This window comes from Lynx canadensis, chromosome A2 (genome assembly GCF_007474595.2).
Source record: "Lynx canadensis isolate LIC74 chromosome A2, mLynCan4.pri.v2, whole genome shotgun sequence".
NCBI classification, from domain to species: Eukaryota; Metazoa; Chordata; class Mammalia; order Carnivora; family Felidae; genus Lynx; species Lynx canadensis.
The window spans coordinates 12,489,717-12,510,781 of NC_044304.2; the positions used below are offsets into that span (position 1 = coordinate 12,489,717).

Genomic DNA, 21,065 nt, shown 5'->3' on the forward strand with positions numbered 1-21,065 from the left:
GTGCTTTGCGCTCAGCCCGGGACACACGCGGTACCCCAGAAAGAGCAGCTCTCGTTGTTCAGGGAAGGCGGGCGTAGGACCCAGACGGATTATCCCCCACCCTCTCCCAGCGCCAGCGTCCCCCCAGAGTGTCCGCCCAGGCGCAGGGCCTCCCTCTGCCCCGCCAGGACCGGCCTGCCACCCGGCCTGTGGGAGGCCCCTGGGGAGTACCCGGGGAGGGCTGAGCAGAGCCCCCTGGGGACAGGGAGCTCCCCTCTCCCAGAGGCTCTCAGCTGAGCCCACCTCGTCGTGTCCCCACCCTCGTGTGCGCTCTCGGCCCTGCGTGTCTCTCTGAAGTGCCACAGCCCATGGCCCTCCTCGGGCGGGCCCCCTTTTCCCACACAAGGCCCCCTGCGGTGCTGCGCGCGCCCTTGTGTTGGTGCGCCTGGGGTGCAGCTGTGTGCACTTGGGCCCCGGTAGCTGGGGCTGAGTGCTGCCGCCCGCCGGCTGGCCCCGACCCACCCCCTCCTGTGGCACACTCGGTGGGCTGTCGGACTGTCGTGCTTTCAGATCGGGATCTCGCACCTGGGCTCCGGCCTGTGTGGTGGCAGCTCTCGTCCCGGGCCCTGCCCTCTCTGGGGGCAGCGCGGAGGACAGGGGCAGCCCATCCTCGGGGCAGAGGTGCCTGGCCGAGTCCCAGGCCCGCTTTCGCGGTCCTGGCAGAGATCAGGGGGCCAGGGATGTCCCCTTTCAAGAGCGCCCTGCCTGGACAGGAGCTGGAGGTGCAGCACTGGGGGAGGGACCCTAGCAGGTCCTTGGGGCTGCGAGCCCTGCCTCTGCAGGAAGTTGGGAAAGCGGGCGCGGAGCCCCCCTCTGCTAGAGTTATGGGGGTGGGGTGCACAGCAGACACGTGGTGACTCACAAACAGGCGGTCCAAACTCTGCAGGCCTGCAGCAGGCACAGCCTTACTTTCCCCTTGAGGTTTCAGTCTTGGTCCTGGGTCCTCAGTGCTGCGTGGGGCCGGCCTAGCCTTGTTCTCCGATTGCCATGGCCGCGCGCCCCCTGCTGGGCACCGCTGAGCATTTGTGAAGCTGGACGCTGACAGAGCCCGCCCTGGAAGAGTCAGCGTCTCCCTCCCCAAAAGCACCTGCCCACACAGTTTCTTTAAATAGCTTCTGTTATCAGTTCAGCAGAGGGTTTTTTTGTGTTTATCGATCAGAGCGTCTTGTACATTTTAACAGATTGAATGAATTTTTTTTAAACTATTAAAAGCACCCACGTACAATCTGTTGTATAATTTGATCTTTTATTCACCATCCTTTATGTTAGTTTTTGAATTTCCATTAAGACTGCAGGAAAAAGAAACCAAAGATGAAATTCGATACTGTGCTAATTAAACGTGACCACTTGGCCTAAGAGGGGTCAACAAACTTTTTTTTTAAATGTTTGTTTATTTTGAGAGAGAGAAAGCAGGAGCAGAGGAGGGGCAGAGAGAGAAAAACTCCCAAGCAGGCTCCGTGCTGTCAGCACAGAGCCCAACGTGGGGCTCGATCCCACAAACCCTGAGATCGTGACCTGAGAGTCCGGTGCTTAACCCACTGAGCCACCCAGGTGCCCCAACAAACGTTTTATGAAGAGCCAGATAGTAAGTGTCTTAGGCTTTGCAGGCCAGTGGGTCTCTGTCGCAGAGACTCAGCTCTGTCATTATGGCCGGAAAGCAGCTTTGGATGCTCTGTAAACCAGTGGGCGTGGCTACGTGCCAGTAAAACTTGGTTTGCAAAAACAGGCCCAGCATGGGTAATATGTCAGCCCCTGGCCAAAGTGTCTTCGGGGGTCCGTCCGGCTCACACGTTCGTGATTGGGCACACATAACTAAAAAGTAAGAACTGTCTGAAGTATTAGAGAAACTCGATAATACCGAGCTTGTCTTCTGGCTGGGGAAGCCTGGCTGGGCGAGCGGTGGGTTTCCCAATCAGGCCCCTGGTCCCACTCGGCACATCACGGCGTCACCCGGCCGCCTCCTTTAGGAATCGGTGCTTGCACCTGTTCTGACATCGACAACAAGAAATAGCGGTTGAAGATGGTTCTTTCGAGTAGCTTTGAATCTCTAGAAAACTGTTCTCCAGAGAAGTGTAATCAATCCCCTAAGGGCCAAGTTTTGCCGATAATTAAATGATGGGTCTTTAATACGATCGGTATAATTATTATGGTAAAAATCACACGTGTTCATGAGAAAACCAGGCGTTAATGAGAACATCCGTAAACTTCCCCTTCCCTGTCTCAGTTTCTAAGTCATTCTCTTCAGAGTTACGTACTCACAAATGTCTTACATTATCTTTCCAGAAGTTTCCTACACACGTGCAAACGAATGTTTATTCTCCGAGAAAAACTAAACATCCGCTTGTTTATTCTGCCCCTACATTTTTTTTTTTTCTTGTTCATGTAAGAATGTACCAGGTACACCTGTCCCCAGCAGGGACACAGAGGACATGGACACAGAGTTCATTGGTATCTGATAGTTCCTGGCTATTTTGTTTGGCTACATCACACCTTGCTCACCCAGCCCACACTTTGGGCCAAGAGCACTCCTCCCTTCAGGTCGTGTCTCCACGTCCCAGGTTCGATGGCGGGGCGGGACCTGGGACGTGGTGGGGTGACTGCGGGGTGCCTCTCTGGCCCAGCACGCATCTTGCAGAAAACCTTGCGGCCTGTCTGCCTCCCCAGCGTCTGCTCTGCTCTCCGCCACGGGCACATAGATGCAAATCCTGAACCGTTCTTCCGGAACTGTTTTTCGTAAATATGGCCGACACCCTGTAGACACCCCACTTGTGAGGAGCATCCCTGCCTATGAAGCGTAGAACCTGGGAGGACCAGTGACAAGCCCCTCGCTGCGTGCTGACTCTCCTGAAGACGTGTTTTCTCACTCGTAGAGAAGAATACAGACTCGGCTGGAAGCCCCCGCCCCCCGCCCCCCTCCTCCGCAGGTGCCCTAGTAGCCGCTAGCTGCTTCCTCTTACTGCCAAGGCTGGTGCGTGCCAGTGTCCCCGCCTGAAATGCTCTTTCTATGGGTCACTCAGACATGCGGGACATCCCGTTGTCAGTGGTCTGTTGGGTGCGCCCAACTCTGGTGTCTCCCTGCTGTGCCCTCCTGCACCTGTCAGGACCCTCATCCATCCTGGCCTTTCCTGCACCTTCACCATGTTAAGATTACGATGATTTGGGTGCACGGTCTCTCCCCTAGTAAACGTGAGCATCTCGAGGCTGGAGTCGTCTTGCCTGCAGACGGAGCCCCTGGCCTGTGGCAGGCGGCATTCACTGGGGCCGTGGGCCGAGCCAAAGGTGGTTCCACGCACTCAGACCCGCCAAGAGCCAGTCCCGAAGGGCCCAGCCCTAATCGCCTCCTGTGTTTGTGTTTTTAGTTCACAGGAAATGGACCATGCGAAATGAACAGCGTCCAGAAGAGTGAGCATGAGAAGAATCTGGAACACAGCAAAAAGCGCTCTCGGCCCTCGCTCCTCCGTCCGGTGTCTGCACCAGCCAAGGTAACCGTCAGCTGTGCACATAGATGTCCACATATATGGGCACTCAGCAGCCTGGTCCTCGGGAGTAGATGACCTTGGGAGCAATATGCAGAGGCTCCGAGCACCAGACCCTGGGAATGGACCCTGGTCTGACTGGAATTCATCAGCTGTGGGACCTTAGGATGTCAGCTCACTCCTAAGGTGGCTGTTTACCTGTTACCCCTGGCTCACAGGATTGGTATGAGGAGTGTTACCTTTTCCGGTGGAAATAGGATGTACTGCTCAGTCTGCTCCTTTTCGCCATAATGGCTCTTTCATAGGCAGGGCCACCATGTGCGGTTGTGCAGGTTGGTCACTGCACAAGAAGCCTGCTGAGGGGTGAAAGAGGCTGAGATCCAGCTCCTGTCGCACTCATTACCTGTGATGGCGATTTTCTAATTCCATCACATTTTGTGCATTTACTAGTTGGCTTTCTACTGTAAGGAAGAGCTTTTCTTCATCCCCATTTATCGGGTTACCTATACCAGCATGGACCCTGGGTTATAACCCATGATTTTCATTATTTATCTTGGCATCTAAACTGTCTCAGATATGGCCAGTGGGGCCCCTTCAAGCTGGCTTCTGTGTCCTCTGGACATATCCCCAGCATTGGGAGATGATTTTGTAGGGTCCGCAACGCCTCAAGAGTGCTGGTCTAAGAGTGCTCTAAACTGGTCTAAGTCCAGTTTAGAGACAGAAGTCTTCACAGAGATTTAGAACCCAAGCTTCTTGGGGCATCTGGGTGGCTCAGTCGGTTAAGCGCCCAACTCTTGATTTCGGCTCAGGTCATGATCTCGCCGTTCGTGGGTTTGAGCCCCGTGTGGGGCTCCGCGTTGACTGTGCAGAGCCTGCTTGGGATTCTCTGTCTGTTCCTTCCCCACATGCGTGCTCTCTCTCGAAATAAATTAAAAACAATTTTTTTTTTTTTTTTAAACCCGGGCTGATCCAAGAGATTGGATCATCCTGTCCTCTTCCCATCCCCTTGCCCCCACCATCACAGCCCACAGGACAAAACAGGCAGGGGAGAGGGTTCTGATACTGTGTCCAGGGGCACGTCTCCCTTGCTGTTCCAATTTTGTGATGCTCCCGCCTGGTATCAAAAGCCCTAAACTGCCGAGATTTAGATCCCAGATTGTGGGCAGGGCAGTTGTGACCGTCACCCTTCGCCAGGCCACGGAGGCTGAGGTGGGTGGTCCTGAGAATTCCTTCACGGGTCCGGGGCAGACCTCCCCCGGCACCTCATGACGGTTGCTGTCGGGAGAGCTCAATGTTGCCGATGTGGCAACTCTGACAAAGATGCACGGAGCCTTCACGGCACGGGATTTCTCTCCACAGAAGAAAATGAAACTCCGAGGTACCAAAGACCTGTCCATCGCTGCCGTGGGCAAGTATGGCACGCTGCAGGAGTTCTCCTTCTTTGACAAGGTGAGCCGTCGAGGCCGGCCTCCCCCAGCTCGGACGTGCAGGATGGGAGCCCCGGGGAAGGGAGCTGGGAGGGTGGGGAGCTGCTGGGGCCGGCCCGGGAGAAGGGGCCGGCACCCAGCTTCCACAGCAGACAGAGGGGGCGTGGGTGGGCAGGAGGCAGCAGGGCTCGGAGCCCCAGCAGGCTTGAGGACGCACGTCCGCCCCTCCTGAGCTGTATGGCTTTCCTAAAGCAAGGATGGTCCCGTGGTTCCCCCATCGGGGTCCGTGGCAGGAGCCAGCGTGATGGCCCCGTGCGCACACTGTCCACGCCACGTTATCAGTTGCACGCAGAGCATTGCCCTGCGGCCCGCGGCCGTCCCTCGAGGTCATGCCTGTGTTGGTGACTCTGCGCTCACCGAGCGGTGTCTGAGCCGAGCGAGGGGAGGGGTGAGGGTGGGGCCTGGCCCTCCGGGGCCCCCTGACCCCCTCTCCCCGCAGGTTCGCAGGGTGCTGAAGAGCCAGGAGGTCTACGAGAACTTCCTTCGCTGCATCGCACTCTTCAACCAGGAGCTCGTGTCCGGCTCTGAGCTCCTCCAGCTCGTCAGCCCGTTTCTCGGGTGAGTGACGCTTCCCGGGGCTTCCCACGCGGGTGTGTTTCCGGAAACTCCGTCCACCTTGCCGTTGGTCATCGCTTTCGAGAAAGAGTGAAGCCTTTTTTTTTTTTTAATTTGGTTTTCAATCGCAAGGGTCATAGAGGTCGTAGGGGGAGCTGCAGTCGGAGGAAAGAACACAGGTCCTGGGCGCTGTTCGCCCGTGGCGGCATCTGTGGTCACATGACAACCAGGATGTTGACTCTCGCCCAGTCCGCCCATCTCTTCAGGGTTTCCTGTTTCTAGTGTATGTGCGCGTGCGTGTTGGTACAGCTCCGTCACCTGGGAAGCCTCGTGTGTCCGCCGCGGTCAAGATGCGGAGTGGCTTCAGACCCACAGGGGTGCTTGTGTTAACCTCTGATACCCTCACCCGTGTCCCTCCTACACGCCACCCCAGTCTCGGCCGCAACCCCCTGGCAACCCCTAACCTACACTCCACCTGTAGACCTTCCACAACAGAAGTGTGTAAATGGAATTATACCGTAGGTAACCTTCGGGCGATTGGGTTTTCATCACCCAGCATAAATCCCCTAGAGATTCACTTGCTACGTGCTTTTAAAAACTACCAATCAGAAATTTCGAAGAAGGATGAAAGGGCCACCCAGCATCCCGGCTGTCCAGAGAGAAGCCCTGTTAGCGGGTCAGCGGCCTGCTTCCAGCATCCCCCGCTGCTGCAGGTGTGGGCAGACCCTTGAGGCTGGGGCAGCCGCTGGAGGGCAGAGATGTTCTAGGAGGTGAGTGCATGTGCCCAGTTTGTGCACAGTGTGCTTTCATGCCTCCTCACCAGCTCTGTCCCATCGGGCGAGTGTCCCAGCCAGTCTGAGCCTGCTCTCCATTTATAGAGGTCCCGCACAGTCTTGGAGCGCTCCAAGTGGGCTGGACGCATAAGACCTTCGAAGTCGTGTCTGGAGCATGGCGAGCGCACATTATACGTGACCCACGGTATCTTAGCGCTAAAGACGTCCCCAGAGACAGGTGCCTCCTGAGCCCTTTACTGTGAATTTAAAAAATGTTTTTAATTTTTTTTGAGACAGAGACAGAGCATGAGCAAGGGAGGGGCAGAGAGAGAGAGGGAGACACAGGATCCCAAGCAGGCTCCAGGCTCTGAGCTGTCCGCACAGAGCCCGACGCGGGGCTCAAACCCACGGACCGTGAGATCATGACCTGAGCTGGAGTCGGACGCTTAACCGACTGAGCCACCCAGGCGCCCCGAAAAAATGTTTTTAATTTTTAAAAAAGTGTATAAACTTAAAGCACAGATCCAGGAAACCACATGACGGATGACTCCATGAGTCATGAATCATTTTTAGGCAAAGCCCCTTGTGCCCACCACCCAGGATACAAGTGGGCCTGGGCCGGCCCCCAGGAGCCCCTCCGTGTGCCATCCCATCATGCTCTCTGCCCCTTCAAAAGCATCACTGGGGAGTGAGCACCTCCCTACGCTACGGATGGCACAGGAACCACCAAGCACACGGCTCAGTCTTGCCCCTTTGTCTGGGTTTGGTCTCTTGATTCGTCCTGCGAGTCCCTCCCCCTTTTGTCCTTACTGTTGCGGTGTTGGCGCCCCCACACCTCGGGTGGGTTTTGCCACCTGCACCTTCACAGTCCCATCCCCCACATCCCTCTGTCTATCCGGAGGCGGTGTCCGAGTTCTTTTTATGGTTCATTCATTTACTTATGTGTTCACTGGGGGTTGCAAAAGAGAAAATCTCAACAGTATTTCCCACCTTTCAGCAACCCAGGGTAGATGCTTGATTTCTTCCTTTATTGTGGTGTCAGGGTGATGAGTCACATTCTTGTCTCATCGGGACCAGTTAGGGACCAATTCTTTTTTTTCTTTTCTTTTTTTAAGCATCATATGGACTCACGGACACATTAGACGTGTTTCTGTATATTTTAAAGATGGAGAAGCTGAGGCCCAGAACGAATACCTCTCACTTTCCCCAGAGACCAGCTCCTCAGAGAGAGCTTTGCCGTGGTGACTGATGGGTCTGGGGTGGACCAGCCCGGCAGCTGGCCCTTCATTCATCCTCTGCCCTCTGGCTATGAGCGTGGCCATTGTTTCCCATAAGTAGCATCATACTGTCAGGCTGGGCTGCAGCACCCTTTTTTTTTTTTTAATTCAGTATTTCTTGGGCGGTGTCAGCGGTCAGTGTCAGACGTGAGCGTATGTGATCATTTTTAGCGACTGCATAATGTTCCCTTACTTGTACGTACTGTGGTTTTCTCAGCAGGGTCTGTAACAGACATTGGTCTCCGGTTTCTTTCTGTAATCGGTGCTGAGGTCATGGTTCCGTAGGTTGGGATACCCAAAGGTCAAGTTAGGGTCATCAGGAGGTGCTTCCTTGGTGATTCTGAGAGAGGGTACCCACGTCAGGTGACCCGTTCGCTTGGGTTAACTTTCCCAGGCTGGTAAAGCTGTGGTAACACTTTGAAAAACGGCCCAGAGCAGGGTGGTGTGGTTACTTACACCACTTCGGCCATACCGTGCCTGGCTTTTTATATGGACTTGGACTGCCTGCTCACTCCCACAGAAGTGTGTCTGTGAGCTCAGAATCCAGTGCTCTGAGCCTGGTTCCTGGCCGGGCAGTGGGCGCTGTTGTTGGAAAGACGAAGTGCCGTGACGAGCGAGGGGCCCCTGGAGGCCTGTGTGGGGCGGGGAATGCCGCACGTGGCCTTGGCGTGCCCAGCTGGGCACGTCACCAGCCCCCAGTCCGAAGTGGGACTCTGCTTCCTACCAGCGGAGCGAGAGTTTCTTTGTTCGCCAAATGGCCAAACCTACTTCTTGCAGTTGTCGGCGGGATTAAGGGAGAAGAATGAAGGAACTCAGAATTTGAGGTACTGAGCAGGTGGGCAGCATTGGGTCGGGGTCCGCTGTTCCCACGTCCGCGTGCTGAGAGCGGTGTGGGGGCAGCAGGCCTCTCTGATTGCTCGCCTTGATGTGAGGCCCGGCTGGGCGAGCGTTCACCTCGACAAGGCCTCTCTTGCGTTGTTAGCCTCGGTGTGGGTTTGCACACCCACAGGCAGCCATGCTCGGGGGCCCAGAGATCTGCCACCTGGTGATGGCACAGCCTTAGTTGGGGCCGGAGTGGGGTGTGCCGGAGTGACCGTTTCCCCTTCTGAGCATTCATAGTTTCTGCTTATGCTGACTGCAGCCTCCCGTGTCCTCTGCACTGGTTTTGCGGATGTTTTCCCTCCCTGTGTTTCCATTCGCTTGTGTGTTTTCCTTGTGAGCTGAGTTGGCATGGGGTCCTTACAGCTGGGGCACAGTGGACGGCCGTCTCAGGAGAGGAGGGCATGGGTCACGAAGGAAGGAAGCTGCCGGAAGGCAGGTCACCATGCCACCTGTCAAAGTAACTATCCTTTTGGTAGGATTTCATACTCCTTTAATCACAGATCCAGGTGACGTTGGGGGCCAGTTGTGTTCAGATCTTCCCATTGCACAGCCATTACGTTACGACTCATGTGAACTGGTCTGCGGAGGGTCCTTTCCTGGGAGGGATCGCCCTAGGGGAGGCTTCTCCCTCAGGGAGGAAGGCTCTGGAGCAGGGGTTGGCAGGCTTTTATCTGTCTGGGGCCAAGGGTGGCACTACGGAACTCTGGCATTGTGCAAAAGCAGCCACAGACCATACTAAGCAATGGACACAACGATGTACCCATAAAACTTTATTTGCAAGGACGGGCATGGACAGCTTGCCAGTAGTTCACCGACCCCGGGCCTGGTGCCCAACCTCTACCGGTTAAAGACCATCACTGAGGCGCCTGGGTGGCTCAGTGGGATAAGCATCCGACTCTGGATTTTGGCTCAGGTCACGATCTCATGGTTTGTGAGATTGAGCCCCATGTGGGGCTCCGCACTCAGTGTGGAGATTCTCTCCCTCTCTGCCCCTTCCCCCGTGCACGTGCGGGTGTGCTCTCTCTCTCTCGCTCTCTTTCAAATAAATACAATTTAAAGAACATCACTAACCCCAGCTTCTGCCAGTCTAAGTTGTCTATTCCATCATGTTTCAAGGCTCTCCTGTTAGTGGCGGGACCTGGCTGGTGACACAGGGGTGGGAGGGAGATTTACTCACCATGAGGGCATTGCACACACCTGGTGCTTGGTTCCGCCTTTCGCCACTCCTCTCTGACCACCTTTAGCAGGTGTCTACATGAAGCCATTCTGAAATCTCCAGGTCCCTCTCAGAAAGCCCCCCCCCCCCCGCCCCGGAATCCAACTTACTCTTTGTCTTTCTTTCTGAAGGAAATTTCCAGAACTCTTTGCACAGTTCAAGTCCTTCCTGGGGGTAAAGGAGCTGTCATTCGCCCCGCCCATGAGCGACAGATCCGGGGATGGAATCAGCCGGGAAATTGACTACGCGTCTTGCAAACGCATTGGATCCAGCTACCGAGCGCTCCCCAAAACCTACCAGCAGCCCAAGTGCAGTGGGAGGACGGCCATCTGCAAGGAGGTAGTGCCACAGTAACACCCATCACCCCCATGCTTTACAGAAAAGAACTGAGTGTTGACCCCCTAAATACTGAATGATGGATGGTGCTGGGGTGTGGCCAGACAAAATGCCTACACTGAGAGGATGGTTTCTTCTCCTGCTGGTGGTTTTGGCACACCGTGGAACGGACGATGCTGGCGTAGGCTTCGGCATGTTCTTCTGTCGTTTAGACTTAACGTTTCTTTCTGCCGTCAGCCTGCTCTGTCCCAGGTTCGCTGTGCTTGGTATGTTCCATTTAGCTTGACCATTGAGTACTTTTTCAGGGTTAGTAGACAAGAGTGTTCCTCTGTTTCCATAATTCAAGAGTGCTTGCTGGATTTCAGGATATGTAGCCCAGGAGTCAGTAAACTAAAATCCACAGGCCCATGCCTGTGTTTGTAAATAAAGTTTTGTTGGCACATAGACCTGCCGGTTCATTTTCATAGCGCCTGTGACTGCCATTAGCAGGACAGAGGCAGAGTTGAGTAGTCCTGACAGACGGGGTGGCCTGCCAAACCTAAAATGTTTCGTATCTGGCCCTTTACAGAGAACATTTGCCAACCCCTGCAATAGTACGATTTGTTTACTTGACCAAAGTCACGTTTTCTCTTAAAATCACTTTCAAATTAATGTTGCCATTTGTATGATAAAGTGGTTTCCTGTGAAATCAGGATTCCATTTCTCGTCTCCATTATCTTTTACCCTGGACGACGTAGTAAACCGTCCTGGCCGCCGAGGCCTGCCACACTGGGCACACAGCGTTTCCTCTCGGTGCAGGTGCTGAATGACACCTGGGTCTCCTTCCCCTCCTGGTCAGAGGACTCCACTTTTGTCAGTTCCAAGAAGACCCCCTACGAGGAGCAGCTGCACCGCTGTGAGGACGAGCGTTTCGAGGTGTGTGTGCTGGCACCCCGGGGCCCCGGGTCCTGGCCGGGGTCAGGGAGGCGCGGGGTGGCGCCTTCCTCCCCAGCTCCGCTTTAGTCTGTCCTCCTCCCTCTCCACCCTGGGAGGCGTCGTGATCCTCCCCACCCTCCTTCCGAGTAGCAGGGATTCCAGTGCTTTCCAGCAGGGGGCAGCACCTGAAAGTGTCCTTTTTCTGCCCCGTCGGCCTTCTCGCCGGTTAGGAAATGGTACCGTTCCTTTAAATTATAAATACATGCTTATTTGAATTTAATTAATTAACTCTAATTTTTTTCATTGAAATGCTTGTTGAGATCGTTGTGTATTTACGTGCAGCAAGCGATCCGGGTACCCTCCTCCCAGTGGTCACCGCTTATAAAATCTCTGGCACAGCGTCACAGCCAGGAGGTTGACACTGGCACACCCAGAGGCCTCATTCCCGTCCCCACCGTTGAACCTGTATTTGTGTGTGTGCACACGCGTATGTGGGCACGTGTGTTTAGCTCCGGGTGGCGGTCTCCCCCGTGGAGGTTCCCGTATTCCCCGCCACCGCTGAGATACTCCGCTGCTCCCCCACCGCCGCGATCTGTCGCGCTGCTCTTTATGGCCCTACCCGCCTCCTTCCCCCACCCTGTGCTTGACCCCTGGCAACCACTGACCTGTCTTCCAGCTCTGGCACTTTTTCCTAAGGGGAATCACCCAGGGTGTGACCTTTGGGGACTAGCTCCCCGTCAGCATGTGCCCCGGAGAGTCGTGCGGGGGGCTGCGTACGCAGTGAGTCCTTCCTTTTTATTGCCTGTGATGCCCCTGAAGGGGGTCAGCCTGGGAACTGCTTCCCTCTTCTCATGGGTCCACCCGTGTTCTAGCCATGGGATGTTCACACGGTGGTAAGAGGCCCACGAGTCCTGTTCCGTGAGCACCTGGCTCTCACCGTTGCCGGGGTCGCGCCCCAGCCACGTGACCCGCTGTGCGTGCTCCGGGCCCCTGGAGCTGCGTCAGCGCTGCCGCTTCCTGGTTTTCGTCATCCTCCCTCAGAGACGTGGAGGTTTATTAGTTCTGTCCAAGCATCGCTTCTGCTGACCCACGCCTGTCCCTGGGGCCCTGCTGCGCTGCCCCCCACACCCTCGACAGCCCACCCCTGCCTTCCTTTCCATAGTTAGATGTCGTCCTGGAGACCAACCTGGCCACGATCCGTGTGTTGGAAAGTGTGCAGAAGAAGCTTTCCCGGATGGCGCCTGAGGACCAGGAGAAGTTCCGGCTGGATGACTGTCTGGGGGGCACGTCGGAGGTGATCCAGCGCCGTGCCATCCACCGTATTTATGGCGACAAGGCTCCAGAGATCATCGAGAGCCTCAAGAAGAACCCTGTCACTGCTGTCCCTGTCGTCCTGAAAAGGTGCCCTCCCGATTCTGGCTGTCCCGCCTGCTACAAGCAGGTTCCCTGGAGCCCATTAGTGCTCTTTGTCCCCGGTGTGATGGGGGGGGGGGGCAGGCCCCCCCCCCCAGGCTGGCTTACTGTGGTTTCCAGCCTTTTCTTCATTTCCCCGTTCTACTCTTGAGAGAAAAGCACAACTGGGAATAATTGTGTCCTTCTAGAACTTTCCACCATGCACATAATCATCAAAACGAGAAAAGGAGCTATTTTAAAGCACAAATAGGATTGTCCTATGGCAGGACTTGCCTTTTACATAGTAGTACATTTTGGAAAACCTTCTGACCTGGTGAACAGGTATTAATTAAATGGCTGCCCTTGGCCAGATGCTGTGCTCAGCCCTGGGGTTGCAGAGCTGAGCGAGGCTGACAGAGCCCCTTCTCTTGGGGCTTGCAGTCAAGCAAGAGAGCCCAGTAGTTAACCTAGCAACTACCCAGAGTGTGGTCAGGGCCATGGGCCAGGACAGGGAGGAGGTGCTAGGGCAGTGATATTTCGAAAACCACAAAAGCAGCCACGTTGCTTCTACAGAGCCCATGCTCCCCACCTTCCTCTTTTCTTCATCACAGAACCCACTGCCCAGGCCAGGGGCTGGCTGTCCCGAGTTAGGAACGCACCCGGCTAGATCTGTGGGTGGCTGCCAGGCTGCCCGCGCAGGGGTGACGGGTGGGTGCCCCTAGTTGTCCCCATGCTGAGCTCCTCTGACCCCGCAGGCTGAAGGCCAAGGAGGAGGAGTGGCGGGAGGCCCAGCAGGGCTTCAACAAGATCTGGCGGGAGCAGTACGAGAAGGCATATCTCAAGTCCCTGGACCATCAGGCCGTGAACTTCAAACAGAACGACACCAAGGCCCTCCGCTCCAAGAGCTTGCTCAATGAGATCGAGAGTGTCTACGACGAGGTGAGGCCCTCTGCCCAGGTCTGAGCCAGCAAGTGGTCCTGGCCCTCCGCTCCCGGCCCTCCCGGTCTCAGGCAGGCGGCTGGGTCTCGGTGCCTCTGTTTCCCCAGCGTCACCCTGGCTTTGTAGGGCTGGAATGGATGCTTCTGTGGCACTCAGCCTAGAGCTAGTCCGGGAGGAGGATTGTAGCGGTTCTGCTGTTGCTGGCAAAGGGCTCTCCCCTCCCCTCCTTCCCTCCCCTCCCCTCCCCTCCTTCCCTCCCCTCCCCTCCCCTCCTTCTCTCCCCTCCTTACCTCCCCTCCCCTCCTTCCCTCCCCTTCCCTCCTTCCTTACCCACTGGGCCTTGCTCGACCTTCCTTCAGGCAAATGATGACAGCGGCTTTCCTTTCTCTGCTGCCAGCTGTGTGCCGGGCACAGGTAGACCCTAAGAAGGAACATTCCATCGAACTCGTACAGACTTTATGATGCAGTACCATTATCTTCCTGGTCTTAGCAGTGAGGAAACTGAGGCACGAGAGGTGGCCACTTGCCAAAGCCAGCCACAGGAGTCCAGGCCCTAGGGCTCCGCCTCTAGCCGCTGCCCTGTGCCTTTTTGCCAGCTTTGGTACATTCAGGCTCATGGGGCCTGCACCACAGAACTGAGGCAGGGCTGGGCTCCAGGCTTTGAGGATTTAGGCATCAAAAACACTCGTGCAGGGAGTGAGTGACTTGGCGAGAGCCTGTGATCAAAGCCCCTTCTGTCCTGCCTGCCTCCCCTGGGCCACCCTTGGCCCTGTAGGGCCCACCTGCAGGTTATCTGGTCTCTTTGCTCTGATCCTTGAGTGGGTCCTTAAGGCCTGAGAACACCCCCCCCCCCCCAAGCAGGGTCCACAGTTCATCATCAGAATGAGAATTGACGAGGTGACACGTGAGACGAACCTCTGTCACCACAGAGTTCCTTCGCTCTTTCCCTGGGGGCTGAGGGAAAAGGAGCCCAGCACTCTGTGTGGGACCCGAGGTTGGCCCACCAGCCTGGCAGGCTCCGCATGCCGCAGGCCCTTCGTGTGTAGGGAGGTCGGCCCCTCGCTGCATTGTGGCTTAGTAGAGACCAGTTCTGTATTCCACACGTGGAGCTTGCGCTGAGAAAAGGAGTTAAAAAGATTTTCCAGGGCATCTGGGGCACAGATGCGAGAGGGACTCCAAAAGCAGCAGGAGGAAGGAGGTCACATCAGAGCCGGGAGACGGGCTGAGTGTCCGCACCACCCGTGTGCCAGCTCCCAGGACTCCCGCCAGCACGGAGGGAAGGAGAGCTCAGGCTGCTGCACAGTTCAGTGTTACTAAGGGAGCCTCACCTCTGGTGGACACATGGGACGCCCACCCCAGAAAGCCACGGTCCTGGCCCTACCCATTTTCTGTTGGTCACTTGCTCTGTGGTGGTTCAGGGAGCCCCTTCAGTGCTACACCCTGGACTGCTCACCCAGAGGTGAGGATCCGTGCTCACTTTTTCCTTTTTTTAATTTTTTTTATTTTTTAACATCTTTATTTATTTTTGAGAGAGAGTGGGCGTGTGCGCCTGTGGGGGAGGGGCAGAGAGAGAGAGGGAGACACAGAATCCGAAGCAGGTTCCAGGCTCTGAGCTGTCAGCACAGATCCCGGTGTGGGTCTCGAACCCATGAATCACGCGATCATGACCTGAGCTGGAGTCGGATGCTTAACTGACTGAGCCACTCAAGCCACCCCCAGACTCACTTTTTCTGAGAGCCTGGGTTCATCAGCCTTGGGGCTGGGGCTGGGTGCTGCCCAGGAGAGCGCGTCGTTGGGGGCTGACATCAGCAGGCAGCTCAAGGCAGTCTGGACAAAGTGTGACCGTCTTCAGGTTTGCAGGAAGAAAAGTCGTTAGCTGGATAAAGACTGAGGGAGGGAGTGAGCCCAGGGCTTTGGTTTTCCAGGGCAAAAGAGCAGAGGGGCACGTTCAAAGGTCCTGCGCACAGCAGGAGCTCAGCACCCCTGAGCAACAAAAGAGGTGGGGGGGGGGGGGTGCCATAGGACCACGTGCCGGGGATGGGGGTCCTGTCATGAGCAGTGCAGCAAGGCCCAGAGTGATGTGATAGGACTGACCGCACTCCTATAGGTCAAGTCACTCTGGACCCAGAGAGGACAGCGGTTGGAGCGGGCTGCTGAACGGGACGGGGCAGGCAGGAGGTGTGGGCTGCACCCAGACCAGAGCGTGATGCCGTTAGACCCCTGTGGCCCTGGGTCCCCCATCTCAGACACCCCAGCTGGTCACTTCCTGCCTGATGGCCCCCTTGTGCCCCAGCACCAGGAGCAGCACTCGGAGGGCCGTAGCGCCCCCTCCAGCGAGCCGCACCTCATCTTCGTGTACGAGGACAGGCAGATCCTCGAGGACGCCGCCGCCCTCATCAGCTACTACGTGAAGCGGCAGCCGGCCATCCAGAAGGAGGACCAGGGCACCATCCACCAGCTGGTGCACCAGTTCGTGCCCAGCCTCTTCTTCTCCCAGCAGCTGGACCTGGGGGCGTCCGAGGACTCCGCCGACGAGGGCCGGGGCAGCCCCCAGGGCCAGAGCGCGGAGCCTGGTGACCGGAAGAAGCCGGCGCCCGGGCCGCAGAGCAGTCCCCCGGAGGAGAAGGGGGCCGCGGGCGAGGCGCCCGCCCCCGAGCAGGCGCCGCAGCGGCACAAGCCCCTGGACGACGTGTACAGCCTCTTCTTCGCCAACAACAACTGGTACTTCTTCCTGCGCCTGCACCAGACCCTGTGCTCCCGGCTGCTCAAGATCTACCGCCAGGCGCAGAAGCAGCTGCTGGAGTATCGGACGGAGAAGGAGAGGGAGAAGGTGCTGTGTGAGGGCCGCCGGGAGAAGGGCAACGACCCCGCCATGGAGCTGCGGCTGAAGCAGCCAAGTAAGCTCCGGGGTCCCCGGGGTGGCACGCGGGTGCTGGCGGTCACCAACAGGGCGGGGGGGGGGCACCAGGCGGCCAGTCGGACGCGTCCCGGCACCTCGGGCCGGTGTTAGGGAGCCGGTGGCCGGAGGCGAGGGCCCCGCGCGTGTCTGGCCCCCGGTGACCGCGGCCCCCGCGCCCCCAGGCGAGGTGGAGCTGGAGGAGTACTACCCCGCCTTCCTGGACATGGTGCGGAGCCTGCTGGAGGGCAGCATCGACCCCACGCAGTACGAGGACACCCTGCGCGAGATGTTCACCATCCACGCCTACGTGGGCTTCACCATGGACAAGCTGGTGCAGAGCATCGCCAGGCAGGTGAGCGGGCGCGGGCAGGCGGCGACGGGGACGGTGCGGCCCCTCCCGGAGAGTCTGCGCGGTCGGCCCCAGGGCAGCAGCACCTCTCCTTTGTAGCTTCAGCAGAGTGGAATTCACGGAACACAAAATGCAGTTCATTGGCATTCAGTGCGCTCACCGTGTCGCGCGGCCACCGCGTGCCCCTCCCCCGGTCCCTGGCCACCGCCAGTCTGCCTTCTGTCCCCGCGGATCTGCCTGCTCTGGGCGTTTCGCGTAAATGGAATCCCACGCCGTGGCCTTTTGTGTCTGGCTTGTCTCAAACTCCGTATGGTGTTTTCCAGGTTCAGCCACGTTGTGATGTGTGTCATTGCTTCGCTCCCTCGTGTGGCTGCCTCCCGTCGTGTGGATGGACCATACTCGTCCGTCCACGCATCTGGGGGTGGCCACTTTGCTCGTTGCCACCTTTTGGCGATTGTGAACAGTGCTGTGAACACGGGTGTACAAGGATTCGTTTGACTCCTCGGTGACAGATCTTTTTCTTTTGTTTGTTTATTTTTGAGAGAGAGACAGAGCGTGAGGGGGGAGGGACAGAGAGAGAGGGAGACAGAATCCGAAGCAGGCTCCGGGCTCCGAGCTGTCAGCGCAGAGCCCGACATGGGGCTCAAACTCACGGACCGTGAGATCATGACCTGAGCTGAAGTTGGACACTCAACTGACTGAGCCCCCCGGGCGCCCGACAGACCTTTCTTAAAGGTAATTTGGCAACACGTAAAGAACCATAGGCCAGGGACACCGGCAGGGGCGAGGGCAGCCAGTTAAGTGTCCCACCCTTGGTATCAGCTCAGGTCATGATCTCATGGTTTGTGGGTTTGAACCTGCCTGGGATTCTCTCTCTCCCCCTTTCTCTGCCCCTCTCCTGCTCACTCATCCTCTCTCTCAAAGTAAATAAACTCTAAAAAAAATCAGTTAATTTAAAAAAAGAATTGTTGGGGCGCCTGGGTGGCGCAGTCGGTTAAGCGTCCGACTTCAGCCAGGTCACGATCTCACGGTCCGTGAGTTCGAGCCCCGCGTCAGGCTCTGGGCTGATGGCTCAGAGCCTGGAGCCTGTTTCCGATTCTGTGTCTCCCTCTCTCTCTGCCCCTCCCCCGTTCATGCTCTGTCTCTCTCTGTCCCAAAAATAAATAAACGTTGAAAAAAAAAAAAATTAAAAAAAATTAAAAAAAGAATTGTAGCCCACTTCTGGAGGGAGAATATCGGGGACATGTATTAGCATCGCTTTATAAGAGCAAAAGTCACCCAGAGTTGAGTGTCACCAAGAGAGAACAGTCATGCTAATAACATACACAGCAATACCCCAGGTGAGTCAGATGTGGTCTTGGGACGCTAGTCCTGCTCAGTTACACCAGAACAGTTGTGGTTCATCCTGATTTTGTTTCCTGTTTATCGAGTAAGGCTGTTTGCTGTAAAGCCGCAGAGAAGCCGAGGAAAGTAGCGTCCCAACTCTCCTGCCCAGATACAGTTGCTAGAAACGGCATTTCCTTTCCCGCCAAAGTAGAACACACACAGAAGCGTGCCCAGATCCCACGCATGCGGCTCAGTGGGTGGTCACGAACAGCCCCAGCGCTGCCTCCTTTCAGCGCCCCCCCCCCCACCTACAGGCACCCACGCCCCTGGTTTTGAGCTTTGTGTCTGTGTGCATCTGGCCACACCCCGCCAGTGTGATTCTGTGAGATTCCTCGGCCGAGATGCCTGAGCTCCCTTCCGCCTCTGCCTGGGAAGGATGGTGGGAATGAGCCCCTGTTTAGACCCTCGAAGTTGCTGTCTGTTCATTTCCACCACTCCCCCCGGCCCGGGGTGGGGCGCAGGCAGGCTTCCCGGGGTGCACTGAGTCCTTCCTGGGGCTCAGGATCGGTGGCCTCTCCACCCTCACGGGCCAAACGGTGGTGACTGTTGTGGCTTATGTTGCATTTCCCTGAAGGTTTGTGGGGTGGGGCCTTTGCGTCCCTCTGTGGCCGTGCAGACGTCCTGGCTTGAGGGCCCTGTCTGTGCCGTTTGGCCGTTCCCCGTGGAGCCCACCTTTTCCCCCACTGATGAGCGGGGGGCTTTGCGTCTTCTAGGTGGTTGCTGGGACGCATCACCACAGACACCCGTGCTCTGAGACCCTAACTAACCCTTTTGGTTTTGGCCACCTCCCCGATTCCCTCTGTGTGCCGGGCTGGGTCTTTGTCCTTTCCTGTCTCTCTCTCTCTGGTCGTGACCTCTGTAGACACGTGTAGAGGAAGCAAGCACCCAGGGCCTGTGCATGGCTCCGGGCGACAGGGATGCCAGGGATGTTACAGGGCTGGGTGCGCATCCCCAGGCTGAGCGTCCCGCCTGCCCCCGGCAGGCCACAGCTCTGGGAACAGTAGCCTTGACTTTAGCACCTAGAGGTTGGACCAAACCAGATACTCTGATTAACGTTTGTTTAATTATCCTTTCCACAAACGTCTCCTGTGGAACTCCTTTCCATTTTCTTTGCCAGCAGCCAACGTTCACTGGGAACTTGTCACGTGACAGGCATCATGTGAGACTTCCGTGCGTCCACACGGTGTCTTTATTCAACAAAGCAGCACGTGGGGAAGGCTCCCGAACCCCGAGCCTGTAGCAGCCTGTCCGGACCGCAGCTGGTGCCCTGAGGCCCCGGCTCACCTGCGCGGTCCGACCTGCCGCCCGGCCGCGTCCCTTACCCACCTTCTCCTAAACCTCAAGGTTGCAAGTGTGTTTATAGCGGTTGAAAGAACTAATTGTGTTTATAGCAGAACGCTTAGGGAGACGTGACTTGCCACTGTGGCACCTCTAATTACCGTCCCCACTCTGGCACCTTTTCTTCTGTGTTTTTTTTCTGTGTGTTTCTCGTGCCCCGGCAGGGCTCGTGGGTCTGGGCCGGGCTGCCCCTGGCCTTCACGCCCAACCTCGTGCGCTTTGCCGGCGTCCTCTCCGGGTGAGGCGGGGGCTGGGGTTCCAGCCGCACCCCTCCCCGCTCCTGGGGGCACGCGCGCCGGGCACCCACTGGCTCTCCCTCCCTGCCAGCTGCACCACCTCGTGAGTGACGACGTCTGTCTGAAGGTGGTGGAGCTCTACCTGAACGAGAAGAAGCGGGGCGCCGCGGGGGGGAACCTGTCCTCTCGCTGTGTCCGTGCCTCCAGGGAGACCAGCTACCAGTGGAAGGCCGAACGGTGCATGGCTGACGAGAACTGCTTCAAGGTGAGGGGCTCACGCGAGGCTGGGGCCGCGAGGAGGGCACCCGCAGCAGGGGAGGACGGGCCGCGTCGCTGCGGCCCGAGAGCCGGGCTGGGCCTGGGCCCTCACTCGGCCGCCCGCCTGCCTGATCCCACACGCTTCTCCTGTTCGGCCCCTGGAGGCTGGGGAGGGCCGTCACCGATGACCTCGCAGGCCTCGTTCTGGGCTCTTCTGTGGCGTCGGGCTGTTCACCCTCCTTCTTCCCCAGGTCATGTTCCTGCAGCGCACAGGGCAGGTGGTCATGACCATCGAGCTTCTGGACACCGAGGAGGCCCAGACGGAGGACCCCGTGGAGGTCCAGGTAAGAGCCGTGGCCCCATGCTCTGCGCCTTGTACACGCCGCGGGCCCCTGCTCCTCCCAACCCCCCCCCCCCCCCCCCGCGAGCCCTGTGCACACACTGGCCGAGCACAGGCTGTGGAAGGCCCACCCGGAGAAGCCCCACCATGCGGCCTGAACGCTGTCCTTGGAAGCCTCGGAGGGGCTGGTCAGCACACGTGCCGTCGGGAGCCAGTCCTCCGAAACCCTGCTCCTGGCTCTTCCACCTGCTGCAAATACCGTGGCAGGTCCACCTTGGGCCCGTGGCCCACATGCTCGCTCAGACACCGTGGCGTGTGACCCTTCACTCCCAAGCACGAGGGCCGGAGAGCTGGATCCCGGTCCCCGACCCCAGGAGAGGTCCCCGGGCCCACACTCTGAGCTGCACGTGGTGCCTCCTTCACCAGCACCACGGCCAGCGGGGGGGGGGGGGGGGGGGGGGGGGGGAGGGGGGAAGCATCCTCACACTTCCTGCACATCCTGCACGCTTCAGGCCTCCCTGCAGGGTGGGGGCTGCACACCCGGCCCCTTCCAGAAGTTGCCTCCAGAAGGCCTGAGTCCGGAGGAGCCTCTGGCTCTCACAGGGTGGGAGCAGATAAAGGGTCGCTTGGACACTGCGGGCCGTGCCCACCCCCGACCTGTGGCCCCTGCTCACCCCCTTGCCCTGCTGCTCGTGTCTTGATGTCGTTCCTGCTCCCCAGACCCTCCTGTCCTCTGCATGAGGGCCCCGTTACCCATGTGAGCTTGCCACATGACGGATACAGCAGGGATATTACCCGGCAGGGATTTACCCACGTAAGCACGAGATGCCACGAGCGTCTAAGTCCTGGCTCTACACGAGTGCTTTATCCACAGCTGCCGTCTGGCGCTTTCCGTCACGCGTCAGGCTCCCCGGGAGCTGCCATCCTCCTAAAGCTTTGCGGGGCGGGAACGAAGTCCCTGAACGCCCCTGA

The 21,065-nt window shown here is 57.7% G+C and overlaps 1 protein-coding gene across 2 annotated transcripts in view; it reads left to right on the top strand.

The window, feature by feature from the left end:
• The window catches only part of SIN3B (SIN3 transcription regulator family member B), a 37,898-nt gene that overhangs the window by 14,144 nt on the left and 2,689 nt on the right, over positions 1-21,065 (top strand). The window contains exons 6-16 of one of the 2 annotated variants that reach the window (XM_030303724.1): positions 3,399-3,521; positions 4,875-4,964; positions 5,442-5,560; positions 9,837-10,044; positions 10,840-10,956; positions 12,119-12,357; positions 13,104-13,287; positions 15,581-16,184; positions 16,369-16,538; positions 19,587-19,760; positions 20,005-20,097. In XM_030303724.1, the coding sequence (XP_030159584.1) occupies positions 3,399-3,521; positions 4,875-4,964; positions 5,442-5,560; positions 9,837-10,044; positions 10,840-10,956; positions 12,119-12,357; positions 13,104-13,287; positions 15,581-16,184; positions 16,369-16,538; positions 19,587-19,760; positions 20,005-20,097 (2,121 nt within the window). Of the gene's footprint in view, positions 1-3,398; positions 3,522-4,874; positions 4,965-5,441; positions 5,561-9,836; positions 10,045-10,839; positions 10,957-12,118; positions 12,358-13,103; positions 13,288-15,580; positions 16,185-16,368; positions 16,539-16,858; positions 17,115-19,586; positions 19,761-20,004; positions 20,098-21,065 lie in introns of those variants that run through there. The other variant, XM_030303733.1, reaches the window with a different exon arrangement.